The 18,890-nt window shown below is 35.3% G+C and overlaps 1 protein-coding gene across 10 annotated transcripts in view; it reads left to right on the top strand.

Moving 5' to 3' along the window:
* The window catches only part of WDR36 (WD repeat domain 36), a 36,330-nt gene that overhangs the window by 9,040 nt on the left and 8,400 nt on the right, over nt 1–18,890 (top strand). For 9 of the 10 annotated variants that reach the window (XR_003252495.1, XR_003252496.1, XR_003252494.1 and 6 more), the window contains 12 exons: nt 290–422; nt 2,157–2,332; nt 2,890–3,010; nt 5,276–5,341; nt 6,904–6,987; nt 9,779–9,933; nt 11,109–11,223; nt 12,030–12,195; nt 12,462–12,570; nt 13,384–13,463; nt 17,366–17,473; nt 18,639–18,736. Coding sequence is in view for 7 of the 10 variants with exons in the window: in XM_026059861.1 (XP_025915646.1) it covers nt 290–422; nt 2,157–2,332; nt 2,890–3,010; nt 5,276–5,341; nt 6,904–6,987; nt 9,779–9,933; nt 11,109–11,223; nt 12,030–12,195; nt 12,462–12,570; nt 13,384–13,463; nt 17,366–17,473; nt 18,639–18,736 (1,411 nt within the window). In the remaining 3 variants the exon portion in view is untranslated. Of the gene's footprint in view, nt 1–266; nt 423–2,156; nt 2,333–2,889; nt 3,011–5,275; nt 5,342–6,903; nt 6,988–9,778; nt 9,934–11,108; nt 11,224–12,029; nt 12,196–12,461; nt 12,571–13,383; nt 13,464–17,365; nt 17,474–18,638; nt 18,737–18,890 lie in introns of all 10 variants that reach the window. The other variant, XM_026059866.1, reaches the window with a different exon arrangement.

The following is an 18,890-nucleotide window of genomic DNA, read 5'->3' as shown; positions in this document are numbered from 1 at the left end:
TTAACTGTCTTTCCAAGAATTTCAAGCTTCTGAAAACAGAATGGTTTTATCCAATGAAGAGTAAGTGCAATATCTTGCATATCTCTATTTTTTTGTTTAGATTTATCAAATGGTCAGTCAGGTAATACAGATAGGTAATGTCTTGCAGGATGCCTTATTTGTTTATTCTGAACAAATTCTGTACTACTTGTCCTAGACTTAGATGCATTGTCTTGTACCTGCTAGTACTGCTAGTGTAGCCACAAGCTTTTTGTTTTTCATTTCAGTTGCCATTCAATGTTTCTTGCAGGCCCCAGCAGTGGATGTTGTTGCTGTAGGTCTTGTATCTGGTCATATCATTGTACATAATATTAAGTTTGATGAAACTCTGATGAAATTTCAACAAGACTGGGGTCCCATCACAGCAATATCATTTCGGACAGGTAAATCTTAGCACTTTCACTGAGAATGCTTATAAAATTAGTAGAAGGTAATGCTTTGGTAAAAGCATTCCAGAACCAAAGTTTGGGGTAAGTGTTAAGAGTTTTAGTTTTCAAAGGCTGTAGATAATCTAGAGAAGTTACCAAAAGTAAGAGAGTTTGTGCATCTTTATCATGCTTGTTGTTTTATAGCATTTTCTTGTGTACACGCTCACAGTGCATAGGAAGCATGAAGTACGATACTCCTTTTTCAAAGTGAAGTGAGCCAGTTTGTATTTTTAGCGTGCTGAGAACTATCACCACTGGAGTTAGTGGAGAGTAATCAGTACACTGCAAGTTAGTACCCAGGCTTACTTCTCAGTAGTGTCTTCCCAACGAAAACAAGTCAGAATGTTAACAGATACAGGTTTCTCTTATATAGCTGGATTATTCCTGAATGGATGTTACTGGGAATCACTGAATATATAACAACTTCTTTGTGTAATAAGCAAACGCTACTTACTCAGCTATTACTTTAATATTGATCCTGCCTACAGCATTGTGATCCTGAATCTCATCTCTCATTTAACTAGGCTAACTTTAAAATCTTAACAGAATATAGATTGATGCAGGATGTATTGAGGAGGGATGCAACTGGGGAGACTTGTGAAAAGCAGAAACGGTGCCTTTTTGTGTCAACCATTTAACCTGAAATGTCAAAAAAGTTAAATAATTGCTATTGTCTGCTTGAACATGCAGATCCTGGGTACTCTTTTATTAGTCTCATGCTCCCTCCAATCTCTCTCTCTTTTCTTATCTTTACAGCTGGGAAATATAATGTAAAAATTCTTGGTTCAAAAGAATCATTTTAGTTCTTTTGAATTCATGTACTCATTTCAGGCTTTGAGTAAAGTGCTCTTTATTAAAATTAAAATGAGCTATTGACAAATTTCCATATTGGTGAAGCATTACAGAAGAAGAAAGCCCTGAGCCTGTCTATTTTAGCTCTCCATGATGTGTGTAATTGTAAATTGGAAGCTGGCCTTTTCTTTTCTTAGATCTAAAACATAAGTTACCAATTATACGGGAAATAGATGACACTTTAACCTTGACGTGATTTCTCTCTAACTTACCTGAATATTTGTAGTGTGTTTCTAGAAGCTAGTATGATCTGTTAATCTTCTTAATATTAGACAAGATAGAACAAGTAGAACAAAGATTAGAAATCCTGTGAAATGTGAATTTTAATTATTACTTAAAACAATTCAATAAACATGTAATCAACTTGTGGAATTTTTTTGCAAGCTGTTGAGCCACAAACTTAACAGGATTAAAAACAAGAGTGTTAGCCTCTAGTGTGGTGTTACAGTAGCTCTTATATTCTGAAGCATGAAGACTAATAAGTCTGGGGAAACCACAGGATATAGAATAACTTTTTAAAATGGTATAGGTCAAGATTTTGTGTGCTTTCAAGCAAAACTCCTAGCCTTGGCTGTTGTGTCAGAATGCTGCACTTAGACGTATCTGGTGTTATCTGATATGAACACTTCCTGTTCTTATTGTCAGTGACCTTTGTTTCTTTTCTGTTTTGAAACGCTAGAGTATTTTGATAAAAACATATCTTTAGAGTTAGCTTGAGAATGAATTTTTTCTTCAGAATTGTGACGTATATCATTTTCTTGCATCAGTTTTAAGATGCAAGAAGTCAATAAGGTTGTACTGAATGTTAAGAAACAAACTTTTTTATTTTGTGAGTAGATGGACATCAAGTAATGGCAGCTGGTAGCACCATTGGACACATTGCACTGTGGGATCTAGAAGAGAAGAAACTAATTAGTCAAATGCGAAATGCCCATTCTACAGCAATCGCTGGTATGTCGTTTGTCCCTGGAGAGCCACTTCTTATTACTAATGGTGCTGATAATGCTATACGGGTAAGTTGCTGCTACCTGCTATTGTTTGTTTGTTTGTTTTTCTCCTGTGGTCCTCCAAAGCATAAATGTTTAATTTATATTGAAGCAGTGATTTTTCAAATGAAACAAAACTCAGATTACTGAAGTTGCTGCCTCTCAGTCTCTGTTGATTCCTAGTGAGGCAATTTAAGGGTCTACTGCCATGATGAGAACATGGTAGCCTTGAAGAACTAAGTTCTGGATCCACTCTTCCAGAACCGCAATTCATAGCCTGGTGCACTAACTCCAGTCTTCCATCTACTTCAGTTTTTGTTAATGTTCTGGGCTGTTAACTGTTGCATCTGAGAAATGCCCATTGTGTTGTGTGTTTTCTGATGCCAGTAACCTTGGGTAGAGGGGCAGAACAAACAGCTGGGAAAAATCAGGTGCTCTGGCACCTCTAAAGTTTTAGGGCCAAGAGTAACAGCCCATGTGTGGAGTTTGTTGTGCCAGCTCCCAGCTTACCCTACTGCCAAGAGGTGTAATTATTGGCACTGCAGTGTTTACAAGCTTCATTTTTCTGCATTCTCTGGGGGCAGGTGTGGATTTTTGATGGACCTGGTGGTACTGGTCGTATATTGAGGAGCCGAATGGGGCAYAGTGCACCTCCAACAAAAATCAGATACCATGGGCAAAATGGAGAGCAAATTCTTAGTGCAGGTATGAATTCTCATTCATGTTCTTCAGTCTGATTTTCTACTAGAATGATGAAAACATGCAGAGCTCAAGATTTTTGTTTTGTTCATGTAATAATTTATACTTCATGTATTATGGATTACATGTATTTATGAAACATAGCAAGTAATTAGTATAGATAATGTCGTTTATTGTTGTATCGAACTGTTTCACAGTTGCCCTAAGTTACCCTAAGGGAATGCATAACAGCATGTAGGCCAAGAAGTAGTTACAAACGGACAAGCTTAGGAGCTGCTTTTGCTGCCCATACTCATGTTTGGCAAATAAAAATTGCTTCATCATCTTCTAAGGAACTATTAGCTGGTCAAATGAAAACCCTCAACAATTAGTGAAATTCTGTTTATGGAGGGGGGGAAAGAGGGAGCCTAATGCATTTGGTGTCTTGCAGGAGCCACTCCAGTTTTCCTGCTATTTTGGTCATGCTTTATGGCTTACAAATGCTTTGTAATTTGTTACAGCTCAGTTATAGCTGGAATATGTCTTCCCAAGATCACTCGTTAGTAAGACGTTACTCTGAAAGTGTAAAAATTGTAAAAGTGACTAAACTTCCTTAGAAACTAACATTTTAAAATCTACATATGGACCCTTTTAGGAAATTAGGTGCCCATTCAGACTTTTTTGTGGCTCACTTCAGAACTGGAGAAATGGAGTAAGAGACTCTTCAGTTTAGTTACTCTGACAGAAATTATTTGCTTGGGCAATGTTTAAAAACATAATGCTACTTTTTTAAGGAATGTTGCACCTAATATGACACAGCGATGCTAGCACCATCCATAGTAAAACATCTTGTTGGTCAAGGCCAAGTCAGTAACTTAACTCAGTCCAGATGAACCATAGTGGCAATCCGAATTACTTAATAAATCCTCACACTTGCTTTTGCAGTTTTCTGTTTTGTTAACTGTACTTGGAAAAAAAGAGAGGGCACAGAGGCAAGCTCTAAAGTGAAAAGGGTCTCAGGCTTTGAGATCTGATGTATCTGCAGTGTAAGGGGACTCTCTACATTCCTTTCTGAACCAGTGGTAAAACTTTGTGCAAAAGACCTGGAGTAGCAGTGCTGTGGGGGGCCTTTCAAGTGCTACTACCGATCTCCCTAAAACAGGCTTTCTGACAAATAAACTTAAAAATCTCACCAATGTCCCTGGTTTCAACCTACTTAACACTGCTTCCAGTTCCCAACATATTCATCCTGGTTGCATGCAAAAGAATCTTTTTTCCTTGCAGTGTCCTGTCTCTGAATATATCTTTTCTGCCCTACACAGGTTTTTCATTACTCCTGCCATGATACAGAGTTAAAGATTTGCTTGAATACTGTAATTGCTCTGTTGTCTTTCAGATTCTTTAAGTTCACTTTGATTTGTTTCCTCTTTCCTTATTTGTTTGGTCTAATAATAACCTTTTGTGATTCTTCTGACCTTTTAAAGTTGTCTCAGTGCCTTTAGTTTTGCCTGTGTTTTGGTATAGTTTTTTTTCCCTAGCTTGATTTCCCTGGGAGAATGAGGTTTACACAATTACATTGTCTGTTGGTTTCTGATTCTACTTTGCCTGCACCTTCCCCACAAAACTTTTGGACTTTTTTGCCAGTTTCAAGTTTGAGCCATGTGTCCCTCTGGTAAATTAAATTCTATTAAGGTTCTGTGAACGTTGGTGGTTGGGTAGAGGAGGGAAGTCCCATTAGTGTCCTGGTTTACAGGAAAGATAGAGAACTCAGCTTTCACCTTTTCTGTTTGGGTTAACTTGCTGGCTAGCCTAGGTGTGCCTCTTCACCAGCCATAGCATGTGTAGGTTAGGGGGTGAGGAAAGGAGTATTGTAGTTGGTAAGGGGGAAGTCATGGAGTCATGGGAAAGCTTTGGAGATACTATGGAGCGATTTGAAGGACATAACAGTATCTTTAAGGTGATGGAAGGCTGGGAATAGCTGGATATTGTAATGAAGAAAGCAGGCAATAGAGAAATTGGAGTGTTTTAGGAGATGAATAAAGGAGAGCAATGTCATTTTCATCTGTATGGGGCAAAATAGTGGGAATGGGATATAGGCCATAGAAATATAGGCTTCATTAGCTTCACTGCTTAAGGTATACCTGCATTTCTCCTTGGATCAGAATTTTTATTAAATACTTTATTACAGTTTTTGTGGTTTCTGAGTGCTTATCTTCCGCTTTTCTTGCTTGTATAGATTATGCATAATATAAAAGTTGATTTTTGCCCTTCCCTTCTCTAATATTTCATCAGGTCAAGATGGAACATTGCAGTCGTTTTCAACAGTGCATGAAAGATTCAATAAAAGTTTAGGACGTGGTAAGTATTTTGGTTAAAGTACAAACAGCAGTGACAGAAATTGCAGAAGTATTTATGTAGAAGGGTGCTAAAGTATTAGGCCTTATTTTTGCTTAAACTGTTGTATGAAAGCCATGCACCTCAGCTGCTCAAAAAATTTAAACATTCCTGATGTGCATAAAGTACACTCTCAGATATGTTTGCCTGATTAAAATACTTAAGCAAAGTAATTTCTCTAGCCTGACAGTATGTATTACTTTACTGCAGAAGAAGCTGGGTATGATTTTTGTATTAAGAATGTGTAAAACAGTAGGTGACATTTTAGTTCATTTTACATGCTGAACTTTAACTCTTTTCCCATTCCCCTTTTGTTGAACTGGCTAAATTAACACAAGTAATTCAGATTTCTTGACTTCAGTTCCTTAGATTTAATCATAAAGCTTAATAAAAAAAAAAAAAGAACACATATTCCAAGCACTGCCATGGTTACGGGGCATTTTCTTATACAGTTCAGGAAGACCAAGATAACTTCTGTTTTTAGATATCTATGTATGTGGATATCCGGGTATTTCAATAGATTCAAATAGACGGGTGTAGATTAATTCATCATTTATATACTTTGGACATTGAATTTCAAATTCCTGAGTCTTTGGTAATCAAAGAGGGGTGTTAATATATTGCTTTATGTAGTCATGCCTGTATGACCATCTCTTTAGTTGTGATGGTGACATCTCTGCCTCAGGATGTCAGCACCAGATCCTGGAAAAAAGTGAGTTGAGTAGTACATCTGTGAATATATCAGGCTAGTGATTTGCTCAGCATCACATGGATTGTGTGACAGGAACTCTGTTTGTTCTTAGCTCTTCAAACCMTTGGAAATAACAATGCTATGTCAATGTAGAGATTAATGGTTTCCACTGATGGATCATCTCGGACTTTGGATCTTTTACACAGACTTTTGTCAATTAAACGAAAATAGTAAACAATATCCTTTTCTTTACTATTCAGGGACTTGGAACATATTTCACCAGAGAGGTTTTTGGTTAGTTACCATCAGATAAAGGGATGTTTAGATAGTGAAGATCGTGGATTCCGTTTCAGGGAAGGATGTGCGCTCTCTGTTAGCTATTGACTATATACCTTAGTATGGCAAATATGAGTATTCTCAGGTTTTTCTGTAAAAAAAAAATAAAAGGCAGATCCATGGCACCAAAACAATCCACTTGCTCCTTATATTACTGATAAGTTTCAAAAACCTACCTCACATCATGGAGAAGCTAGAATTTATTATTTAGAAATTTCCATAAGTTTCTTTGAAAATGTAAATTATAACTTGAAGCTTGAGTTAGAAGCACCTGTAAAGAGGGAATGAGGATTGGGTAGTGACAAGCTTACTTTTAATTATAGGTAATCCTGTGTCTGTTAAATGTAATAATAGTTTCAAAATATATGTCAGTTTCAAAAAAAAATGTAAACCAAAATCTTCTAAATTTAATAGGAACTTTGTTTAGTGGATTGCCCATTTTAAACCAATATTCTCAGATCTAGCCCTGAGATACTTATTTGCTTTTTTTTTTCTTAAGGTTCAATTAACAAAAAGAAATCAAAAAGGAAGGGTCTTCAGCATGATACAATGGCACTTCCACCCATTACAGCCTTTGCTTCAGGTAAGTAATCTTTGAGATATATGACAGAGCTCATCATGTGTTCATTGTTATCTCTTAACCCTCAAAAAACTAGTGGATTAAAAATCCATACTGTACTGATGAGATTATTGGGATTCTGTGGCCCTTCGTGAGCTGTAGAATGCCAGTTTAAAATGGCATTTTACAGGGTAAACTCTTCTCTTACAAAGAGATTACAAAATAAATCCCCCCCCCCCCATTTCCAGTAAGAGCATTTTATTTCAAACATCTTTAAGTTTAACCAGCTTTTGGCTGGAAAAACTCCAGTGTGGGAGTGCAAATCTTCTAGCATACATATTGTTCCAGGCTGGAGGACCAGCAATTAGGGGGATGAAGATCTTAGTCAGCTAAGGAAAGCTTAGTTATAGAGGTTGACTTTGATCCCCAAATTCTGTTCTTTGAGTCACTTTTCAAAGTCATATTTCAATTACTCTGTTCATTTGTAGTTCAGTTTGCAAATATTGGACCTAACTTTTTGAAACAGAACGGCTATTAAAGGCTGTCTTTCATATTTAGGCATTCAGGGCTTGATTTTGAGGTGTGATATGAGTGTGGAAACAAATATTGCAGAGAAATTACTGGGTTTTTTGATTAGGTTTACCAGCATGAAAACAGTTCTTGAGTTCAAGATATGTTAATATGTAAGTTCATATGCAGTGAGCAGTATGCAGAGAAATGTATTAATATTTTTTGATGGTGCCTAAAACATGATGTGTAATGTTTGAGACACATTTTTTATTCACCTCTATTCATCAGCTAAAGTTTAACTTTGTAAAGGACCAGAAGCTGATCTCCTCAGCTGATGAAGGAGATGCAGTATGATGCACTTTTGATTTGATTCATAACATCAAAATGGAAATAACTCACATACTTGGATTTTCAAAATTCTTAAATACTGTTAGATTCATTATTTGTGAACTAATTTATTTTAGTTGTTACCTACTGTTTCTTTAACTTTTGTCAATACAAGTAGCACTGTCATTGAGTTATTAACTAATTGTTTACTAAATTAGGTCTTTTAAGAGAGTTAAATATTTAACTGAGACAGAATTTGGGGTACTGGGAATTTGAAGTTCCAAGATTCTCAATTTAGTGACTGATCTGTGTAAACAGAAGCAAATTACTACTTACCTGTTCCTGTTTCCTTTTCTGGGCTTTTCTTCATTTATACAGCTTAAAACATAAATGTATCGATGAGGGTTTTACTTATTTGCGCTAGATGTTGTATGGATACTCTGAATCCAATCAAAGCAAAGGCTTGTATCTATTACTTTGAACTTAAAATTTGTTTTCTGGAAAAAACTTTGTTTGTATGAAGAGTATGGATGTAAGTTACACTTGTGTTGATGGAGAAGGAAAGAAAGTATTACCAGCGTATGAATTACTACAAATTTTTAGAATGTTAACTTCAATTTTGAACATGATAATGATTTTCATTTTCTGTGCTTTAGGGAGTAAATGATGCTAATGCTCACATTCTGTTTTCCCATTGATAACTCAAGTAGGTTTATGGGAGAGAAAGTTACCATTCAGTTACTTTTGAGACCTGGCTAAAAGATGCTTGTCTTAGGTACACAGAAGTGAGCACAGAAGTTTGCATTAATGTTAGCAACCTCATTGGTGATGTCAGTTGTTTTTGTGTGCGTGTGTCTGCTTACTTGCTGCTATTAGGAGTGATTGTTCCAAGTCAGGGTTGAGATATGTGAACAGAAAGCAGTGATTTTTTTTTTCTTTAGTGCATGCACTTATTTCATTCCCAGAAGTTCTGAATAGTATTGCCTTCGCTCTCCTATTTTAGGCTCCAGATTTTTATATAAACTGACTATTCTTTTGAATAAGTCGGGGGCATATTTAATAATAAATCAACACCTCACTTATGGCTGTTCTTGTTAAGCAAACTTAGTAGTAATCTTTTGTATTTTCTTTTTTCCTATCTTTGTTTTATTAAAATGTATTCATTTGAAATTATACACTATATCTGTACATACTTGTTGCAAATGTATATGCTTTTTTTTTTTTTAATGAATGTCATACCTTCTGGCTGACTGATTTAAATGTGTTTGGAGACCTAAGGAAGCATTTAAGTTTGTTTTAGTTTGATTTGCATTTTTGCTACTACATTATCTTTGGTTTATGAAGTGAACTGCTTTGTATCTGGTTGCTTTATTCTTTAAAGGTCTAGAAATACACAATTTCAACCCCTCATGCTAATTTTTAATGAATAAAATCCAGAAAAAATGCAGACTTGCTCATCACTTAGATTCCTGCATGATTCTAACAACAAAATTGTTGTACTGAACTTCTGAGGAAACATTTCTCTGCAAATGCAGAAAAGGCTTTTGCAATGTGAAGCAGGCTTAGTTCTTCAATCCTGCTTTGAATGTTAAATTGGTGCCTTTTGCTAGTTCAGCAGCTTAAGAAAATGTTTACAGCTTCAGCTGTAAATGTATGCTGCTTGAACTGTTAAATTTAACTGTTTAAGTTTATATATGCTTTTCAAACCACATTGACTCAAGTATACAAAGATATCAGATGAAACATACCAAAAAAGTATTGTTTGTTTTGTTAGAATTCCAGTTACAACAGCATATGCAGTAGTGTTTGCCAGGTAAATTTTTTTTTTTTTGATAGCTCTTTGACTCTGTCCCGCATGAATCATTGATGTAAATTGTTTTGACTAAAGATATTTAAAAATGCTGTAACCTGTGATGTAGGAGAAGTTTATTTGACTTCAAAATTACTGTTCCTAAAATGAATGCGTGTTTCACTGCAGAAGTAGCTCGTCAGAATGACTGGGATGGTATTGTTGCCTGCCATCAAGGGTATATAACCTGTACAACATGGAACTATCAGAAAACTTCTATGGGAACTCATAAACTGAGGCCGGAAGCATTTAGCAAAAACAAACCTCTTGATATATATGCAACGGTAAGTTTATTCATGCCAGTGTTTCTTCAGTGTTACAGCGTGTGCCAGTTTGGTTGTTTGTACAGAAGCAGTATTTAGATGGAGAAAGTACTAGCTAGAGATGTTTCATTTAGTTGTTTCGCAAAATTCTTTTTTGTGAGCTCAGTGTCTCCTACTTACTTTTTGTAATGCAAATGGTTTTTAGAAAAATGCCAAACGTGCATTTTCTCTTAAACATTCAGGTGAACTACAAATTCTGTTCTCTGATTCAGTTACTTAGGTGTTCCATGTTTATCTTTAATTTCTTTTAATGGTGTTGAGTTGATTATATGTCTCTGATGGTAAACTCTCATACTTGCTCTGTGAAGGCAAATTGTTGAAGATACTTTTTTTTTTTTTTTTAATAGGAAAAGTGTATTTTCAATTGCAGGCAGGAAATTCCCTTTAAAATATCTTGCAACTTAAGCTGCACACAGTGAAAGTCAAGCACTCTGTGAAAGAGGTATAAATGTTTACTGTGGCTTAAGAGCTTGCAACACAAATAGTTACTCTGGCATAGCTGTTGTGCTATGAGTTCGTAATATTACTTGTGATAACTTTTTTATCTTATCTTATACTTAGCAGTTTGTGGTAGATGCATGAGTTCTGTTGTAAATATGTGGTTTCTTTTAACAGATCCTTTGGGCTTTACCTTTTTAAAGACACCTAGACCATTGTTTCTCTGTTTCTTAGAACTTAAGCTCTGTGTGAACTTACACTGTTTTAGTGCCATTGGCAATACTGGCATTTAAGGGGAGTGGTAGCAGGCACGCTTGGCTTTTATCTTAGGGATTGAATTCACGGATGTTTTAATAATATAGGTTACTTATTTAAGTTACAGCGTTCGTGCTGTTTGGTATGACTTATGAGAGGAAATGGATGTCACTAAGTCAGAATTTCATTATTTACCCTTGTAAGCCTGTGCTGTCTCATTTATTATTTGTTGCCAGTTTGCTTATTTTAACATCTCCTTTCTCTGCTTTTTTGAGATGGTAAGCTATTGTTTATTCTGTGCAGCTTTCCTTTAAGAAGTTTAATAAAAACATTTTAAAAATTTGCATTCCTAAGATAAACTGTGTATCTTCTAACAACTTCACTAATGAGGTATGTACTTTAAGATTTTTTTTCATGTTTGCTTGTCTTTTTCCCCTTGAAAGGCAGTTGATATTACCTCATGTGGAAACTTTGCTGTAATTGGGATGTCAACAGGGCAGGTAGATGTGTATAACATGCAGTCTGGCATTCACAGAGGGTGTTATGGCAAAGAAAGAGGTAAGAATTGCTACGCTTTTAAAATATCTCCTTTTAGCAGAACAGCAACAAATTAGTATTCTGTCAGCTCAGTTTCTGAGTTGAAATCAGGAATCTTACTTTTCAGTTGCTGTATTACCCTACACTGTCCTTTCCTATACTGTCATCAGAACTAATGTGAAACCTACTCTGAAGGGAAGGATCCCTGCTAGGTTTGATAGTTCTGATGTTGACATCTGTTTAGTTTTAATCAACACAAATTTGTCAGTTGCCAACATGGTTAGCACTAACATGAGATCCTCTGACCTAAGCTATTCTTGAGACCATCACATCTCCAGTACTTGGCTGCTTCTTATAGCGTTCTCTCTCTGAGTAAATTTTTCCATCTGTTTTGTGCTTCCTGCTTAAAAATGAAGGAATACTTTCATGTATGGAAATGCTTTCATGCATCATAAGCAAGTCCAGTTCTTTGCAACTGGGTAATTAAATAATAGTATATGCAAACGCAGGACTTCCATCATGAGTGGTGGTGGTGAAGTTTTTCCTTTGAATGATTGTGCATATATGTATTTCATGTCATGTATCCTCTATGTGGTATATTTGCTGCTGCTTTGTAAGTCTTGTACAATGCTTACTTGCAAGCAACTTGTTTTGTGGATTTGGTTTCTCTGCTGATGAAATAAACTTATAATATTCAAGCAGAGTTATCAGGTAGCTTTGGAATTTTCTGTCACATGCTTACTGTTCATATGTAGTATGCATATACTATACATACAGAATAGTGCGTTTGAATTCTGAAATGCAATTTCTTTTATCTTGCTCTGTAGCACATGAAGGGGCCATTAGAGGGGTAGCAGTGGATGGATTAAACCAGCTGACAATCACTGCTGGAAGAGAAGGATTAATTAAATTTTGGAAATTCAAAACTAAAGACCTAGTTCACTCCACTGATCTTTCTTCTTCTCCAAGTGGAATTCTGCTTCACAGAGATAGGTAAGAAACTAAAACGATTTCATATGCATATTGTTTTGCTCTAAGTGTTTAAGCCTAGGATGGCAACCAAAGATACTAACAGAGCCTAAATTTCTGATGCTTTGAAGTACAACTGTCTACTACTTGTACAAGAAATTTTTTTAGTCTGAAGAAATACAATCCTGTTTCTCTGAGATTATCTCAGGATAAAATTTATTTTTGAGCAATGTTAGGATGTTGTTTGTCTTTGAGTGTTCACTGTCAAATGTGCTATTGGTTTTTGGCAGTGGTATTCTGGGAATTGCCTTTGATGACTTCGGTATTAGTGTTTTGGATATAGAAACCAGGAAGATTGTCAGGAGATTCTCAGGACACCATGGACGAATTAATGACATGGTAATGGTTAACTTATTTTCCACAACAAAAGGTGACATATACAAATACTTAATTATTTTTAAAGATGATAAATTTGCATATATTAATTCATTGAGTATTATGTTCAGCTATGAACAGTAAAAGTATACGTCAACTCTGTAGCAGTTGTGGTCATGTTAGTTTGCAACTTAAAATGTACAGTGTTCAAAAGATCATATATTTTTAGCATGCTTTGGGATTTTATTATAATTTTATGACAAGCTATAATTTTGGGTTTAACAGAAAAACATAAGTATTAGGAACACTGAAAGTCACGTTGAGGTGTAAAGCTGTGCAACAGTCTTAAACTGTTTATGTAGACAAAACATGTCAGTTAAATACAAGATGTAAACAGGTCTGAAGTTATGTAACACTCTTGTTTCCTTACTTTACATCTTGTGAAATAGCACTTTGCAATGGTCATTGAAATACTCTGTATTTACTTATTACTCTGATTTATAGTTTCTGACTTAATTCTGAGTACTAGGAAATGAGTATTTATTTGATTCTCTCCCCCCCCCCCCCCAGTTTTATGCTCTGTGGCTTTAATCATAAATATACGTGAAGCCCAAAATGCTTTCCCTAGAGCCATATGTAACCTTTGTCAGTATATGCAGACTTATTCTGGAATAGCTTGTATTTTTGACCTTTTTATCTCTCTTGTCAGATTTCTTTTTATGGCCATTCATTTCATTCTGATCTTAGAGAGCAATCTAACCTTGAACTATGTAAAACAAGACCTATTGTATAGACTGACTTGTCAGTTTTGCCTTTAAATTGATTATTTTTTTATAGACTTTCAGTCCTGATGGTCGTTGGCTAATAACTTCATCCATGGACTGTACCATTAAGACTTGGGACCTTCCTTCTGGATGGTGAGTCAGTTTAAAAAGCTATAGCAGACAGTTATGTTAATTCCCATTCTGTTTGTTAAGTGGTGAAAAGCCCCCTGGCTTTATTATCTGGCATGAACCTGTACTGTATGAAATTTGAAGTTGCATGTACCCAGTGTTGTGTGTGATGCTAGCAATATGAGCTTTTCACTGAGAATATATAATCTTAGAAAAGCAGTCTCCTGAAGATCTGATGATAAAATATGGAGTAAAAGGGTGAATTCCTTCTTAAGCGAGAAGCAGCACTATAATATAAATGGCAAGAGGTAACTTAAAATGAGTGCTTTGTGATGTGCTGAAGTGTTAACCCAGTTGTTTTCTAAACAGAAAAATACAAATCCTCTTCTCAATTCCATTCATATTAGCAACACAATAARGTTTTAGTTCAGTTATATTTTTAATTTGTGCTTGCTTATAACTGCCAAAAATGATACTATTTGATCRACTCTAGGTAGTCTTCTCTAGGAATGAAAAGTTGGCCAAGTGCACAACATTGTTCAGGAGCCCAGAAAAAATAAGCAAAAAAGTAACTTCACATTTGCTGCATGCATTGTTTTAGCAGCACATCAGATTGATTCTTTGTAATTTAAAGTGGTGGCATTTAGAGCGCAGCTCTAGTGATATCTGGGACTGAATGGTTTCATTTGGATTGATTAATTTTGTTGAAGTGGTTTGGTAAATAATTTTGCATATTATGACAGCTTTCATTTTACTATAAAATATGTGTTTTGTCTCAACTAGCAATTGACCTATTTTTACATGATGCATGGCACTAGTTTGAAATGGGACAGGATGGAAGGAGACTGTCATCTGGCCAGTATGAATGGGGGGAGAATTAACACTCCATTAGGGCTTCTATGTATTTGTTAACACATTTTTCAATTTCCTTTGTTTCACTCTTTGCTTTTCTTTCTGTGGAGGCTTGGTTTGTCTTTGTTCTTATTTTGTTGTTTGAGCATTATCCTTATGTCAGAGCAATTTCTGTAATATGTATCCAATAGTATTATCAAACTCTTCTTATGAGCTATGATACAAGAAATCACTTTTTAAAACAAAACCATTTTTTGAGGTTGAAATACCAAGATCAGGTCAAAATAAATAGTGCAAATCCTTTATGAGAAGTAAGGTTTATATGGAATACTTAAGATTATTTAAAGAAACTAAGTAGAAACTAAATTTGTCCAAGAAATGCTTGTGTTCATTTTCTAAGGAAGCTGGGACTACAGCTCTAGGAAGTTATCTCTAAAATAATGTTAAAATTCCTTGTCTTCTTTCATTCATATTTTGACTTGAGTTTTAGTGTTGGCTGAGTAAGAAAAGAAATTGAGTATTGGATGTAGTGTTACTGTTCATACATGTTAGATTTAAATTTTTATGACAGGGCATTCATACCAGTGTGCATGGTACAAACACATACAGTTGAAGAGAAATTTGGCATAAACATTAAGAAATTTGTGTAGATGGTTTGCTTCTGAGTTGCCTTTCCACATTTGCTTAAGTATTTCTCTTCTAAATGCTAAAAATGTCTTCTTGAAAAAAAGTCTTCTGTATTCTTACAAATGCATGTCAGTATGTTTGCAGCAAGAGAAAGCTTTAATTCTTGTTCTTTAAGGGGGCATTGCATAAACATTCTTAAAATTATATTATGAAAGTTGTTTGTTTAGCACCCAAAAATAGGAAAAGATGCAATTAAAGTTGCTGGGCAACATAAATTCTCTTTCTTGYTTTATTTGTGCATATTATAATGCAGTCTTCAGTTACACAATAACATACATTTTCTTTCCAGCAGTGCACCTCATTCTGTCTGTGAGATGAACAGTACTAAGGGGAGAAAAAAGTAGTTGGTTCAGTATATTAGTTTATCTCCTTGGTGACCCCTTTCCCTCTGACTTTCCAATTATAACTTTTTTTTCTCTTTTTTTCATTACTGCCTGCATGGTAACATTAAATTCACTAACAAACAGTGACAATAGCACTGGAATGTGCAGAAATGTAGTATTGCCAATTCACAGACTAATAACTGATGCAGAGTAGTTCATATATTCAGAATTTCCTCTGATGGTGACTGCGAGTGATCAGTTAGTTGAAAAACAGAAGTAGGGTTTTTTGAAGTCCCTTGCATCTGCAGTGACAACTGCTATCTTTTGCAATTTTGAATGATCAGTTATTATGAAAAATGAATCCAAGGATTGTGAAGCTGAGCATTAACAGAGAATGCTGTGATATCTGTCTTTATAAAACCTTTTGGTTTATGCTTTGGATGGAAATCTTGAGACAGAGTTAAGAAAGAAACCTGTTGTCATTCAGATGCCCTGATAGATCAGACTTTCTCTTCCGGCAGTTTCTTATTTTATACTTTCCGTGGTCCTATTTTTGCAGTAAGGCAGGAAGTGTAAAGATGAATGTCTTCAGTCCAGACAGGATTCATTTAGCAATTACTGTACATTTTGTGTGAGAATCACAGGCATGTGTCTCATTGTCCTTCCATGATTTTTTTTAAAGTCTATAATTCTAATCATGATTTAAAATCAGTAAGTAGGAAAGGTTGATTTAATTCAACTTTTAATTTTGTGTTGCATTTGTTCTTCATGGTTACTTTATTGAACAATAATTCTCACTTATTGATAAAGATTAAGTTAAAAAGATGGATTTGCAACAAAAACAGTCCTTATGGTAAATTTTTTAGCCAGCACACACTACATTAATGCATGTTCAGGCATTTATGGGTTTAGTGTTCATTTATTTTATGTTGGAAGGGATGAATGATATGGTTCTTACTTACCTGATTAACTTTTAACTTGTAATTTGTGTCTAACAACATTCAAAAGGAATTTAAAAAATCCATTCAGTTCACAGAAATGAAATTTTAAACTTCATTTGTCAAATCTTCGTAAGATTGCTGATTGCCTTAAAAATGTATGCTCACAAGATTTGCGTTTTAACTGCTTTGCTGAAATTAACATTTTCCTGTAGTTTGTGAACAGAATAAGTTATTACTGCTGTGTCCTCCATAATTGTAGCACTAACTGCAGTCAGCCCTTCTCACTTTACTTCTGATTTCAGTCTGTAAATAAGAAAAAAGCATTCATACTCTCCGTTAAGTTTTTCCTGTTTCTGTCAGTGAACTGGTCATCTAACTCAACTACTTTTAAGATTTGAAGTAACTGAAATGTATGTGTCAGCAAATGACAAGCAGTGCTAAGAACCAGGACTTGGACGGAGGTTTCCTGTGGATCACCCAGGACTTCTGACAAGGGCTTGAACTGAAAAGTGACTTACTGTTACGCAATAGTCACAGACTTCARTATATTTTATGTTTCTTTTTATGTGATGTTTTCTCATTTTTTTGCAGTAGTAAAAGGAGTGATGAGGGAATGGTATATCATGCTGGAGATGCCAGCTTGATGTATGCCAAGACAAACTGTTGCAGATAATCAGATTTTGCAGGGTACAGTTCATTTTGCACTTCAGGAACACACTTACCCAAGTGTGTATGAAGTATCTTGAGGGAGCTGACAACTAATGGTAGAGAATTAAAAGATGAGGTCAGAACAGCCTGGGGCTGATTGGAAGTGTAAAATCTATTGCCACTAAAAAGGTTAGTGCTAGGCCTGAAGAGCTGATTGTGGACAGATGGTTCATCATATTTTCCACAAAACATCCATGTTTAAGGAGGTAGCATGAATGTACCAGCTCTGGCTGATTTTAGAGAGCTCTAGAGAGGTTAGTGAGTGATTGGTTGGCCAGTATCATTCATTCATTAAATTTATATATGTAGTATTTGAACACTTCTAATAGTCTGGTTTGTTTATATGCTTCCAGTGTTTTGCTTACATTCAGTCATGGTTATGCCGTAATTTCTGTTTTGTATTTTCTCTCCTTAGCCTTATAGATTGTTTTCTGCTAGACTCTGCAGCTGTGAGCATTACTATGTCTCCTACAGGAGATTTTCTAGCTTCATCACATGTGGATGAGCTTGGAATTTATTTGTGGTGAGTATGTAATACATTATTTCTATACAGAATTTATGAGCTGGAGAATAATTCTTGTAATCAACTTAATGGCAAATACAGAATCGTTCTGTAAAGTATCACCCTCTAGAGTTTTGTCTCCTCTGTTTCTAAATAAGACTGAGATATTGTCTGGTGTTGTGATCTGTAAACCTTGAAATCTCTTATGATTAGGACTTTTTCTCATAATTAACTGAACCCTTTTTCCTAAATGCTTCTCTCTTACTCTAAAGAATTCCTATTATAGCACTATTAATGTTTTTTTGTTTGACTCTACTTATATTTTTGCCCTTCGAAATGTTTGTCACTCATATAGTGTCACTTTCTAAAGGCTCCTCTTTTTGCCCTGCTATACAACGTTGCCTGAGACTTTTGAGTAGAATTTGGAAATAGTGATTATTTCTGTTTATTAATAATCAACGTAGGTGTAAACAAAAATGCATTTTAATTCAATCTACTGATATGACTTTGAGGCAAATGACTGATTAGATCTAGGACATGATTTAATTAGTCTGATTTTGTTCCTTGTACTAGACAGATTTTTCAGTTTACAGTTGTTGGCAGTGGTTTAACTTTTGGAGTGTTCAGTTGTTAGACCTTTCTATGCTCAAGTGAAATGTGCTTCCTTGTCCATAAGACGGATGGTTTTATCTAGCCCTCGTTAATATTGACAGAAAGTCATTTGGCAACATGATTTGCGTGTGTTCTCTTTGCAGATAACTCTTTGTGGTTCCAAACTGCAAGAAAGTTTTCTAAGAGTACCCCTCTGAAATTCTGTGAAAGCAGAATAAATCATTTATATTTGCATAATGCATTGTATATATTGAGTATAGAGCAAACTTTTTTGGTAGGCAGTTTTGCCATTTCAAATACATAAACTAGTTGAAGTAAACTTGCTTCATAATGGCGTAAGTATTAAAGGCTTTTGACAGTAATACTGAAGCATAACTTCCATGTTTCAGATTTTTAGAAAACATATCGTCACATTTCATTTCTTGTTTACCTTGTAGATGAGGAAATCTAATTTTGAGTAGAACCTGGTGATTTGTCATAGTGTGGTAGTATCAGATTGCAGTAAAATCCTGTCTAAAGTATTTTCTCCCATTCACCTGAAAATTGTTTTTAAAATGTCTGTCTTATTTTTCAGGTCAAATCGTTCTCTGTATTCGCTCGTCTCTTTACGGCCCCTTCCAGCAGATTACAAACCTTCTATGGTAATGCTTCCTGGAACTTGCCCTGTGCAAGGTAATCTTCAGATGAAAAGAATATTTTCAATTTGGTATTGAATTTCTTATCAAAGACACTGTAGCTTTCTCAGTGAAAACTCGGTGACGGGGATGGTTTTTTGTTCCCCTTTCTCCCAACTTTGAGCAGTGGGTGTTGTCTACCTTGACTTCGG

The sequence above is a fragment of the Apteryx rowi genome, unplaced genomic scaffold (assembly GCF_003343035.1).
Source record: "Apteryx rowi isolate R43461 unplaced genomic scaffold, aptRow1 scaffold_161, whole genome shotgun sequence".
NCBI classification, from domain to species: Eukaryota; Metazoa; Chordata; class Aves; order Apterygiformes; family Apterygidae; genus Apteryx; species Apteryx rowi.
This window is presented reverse-complemented; position numbering and strand designations above follow the sequence as displayed.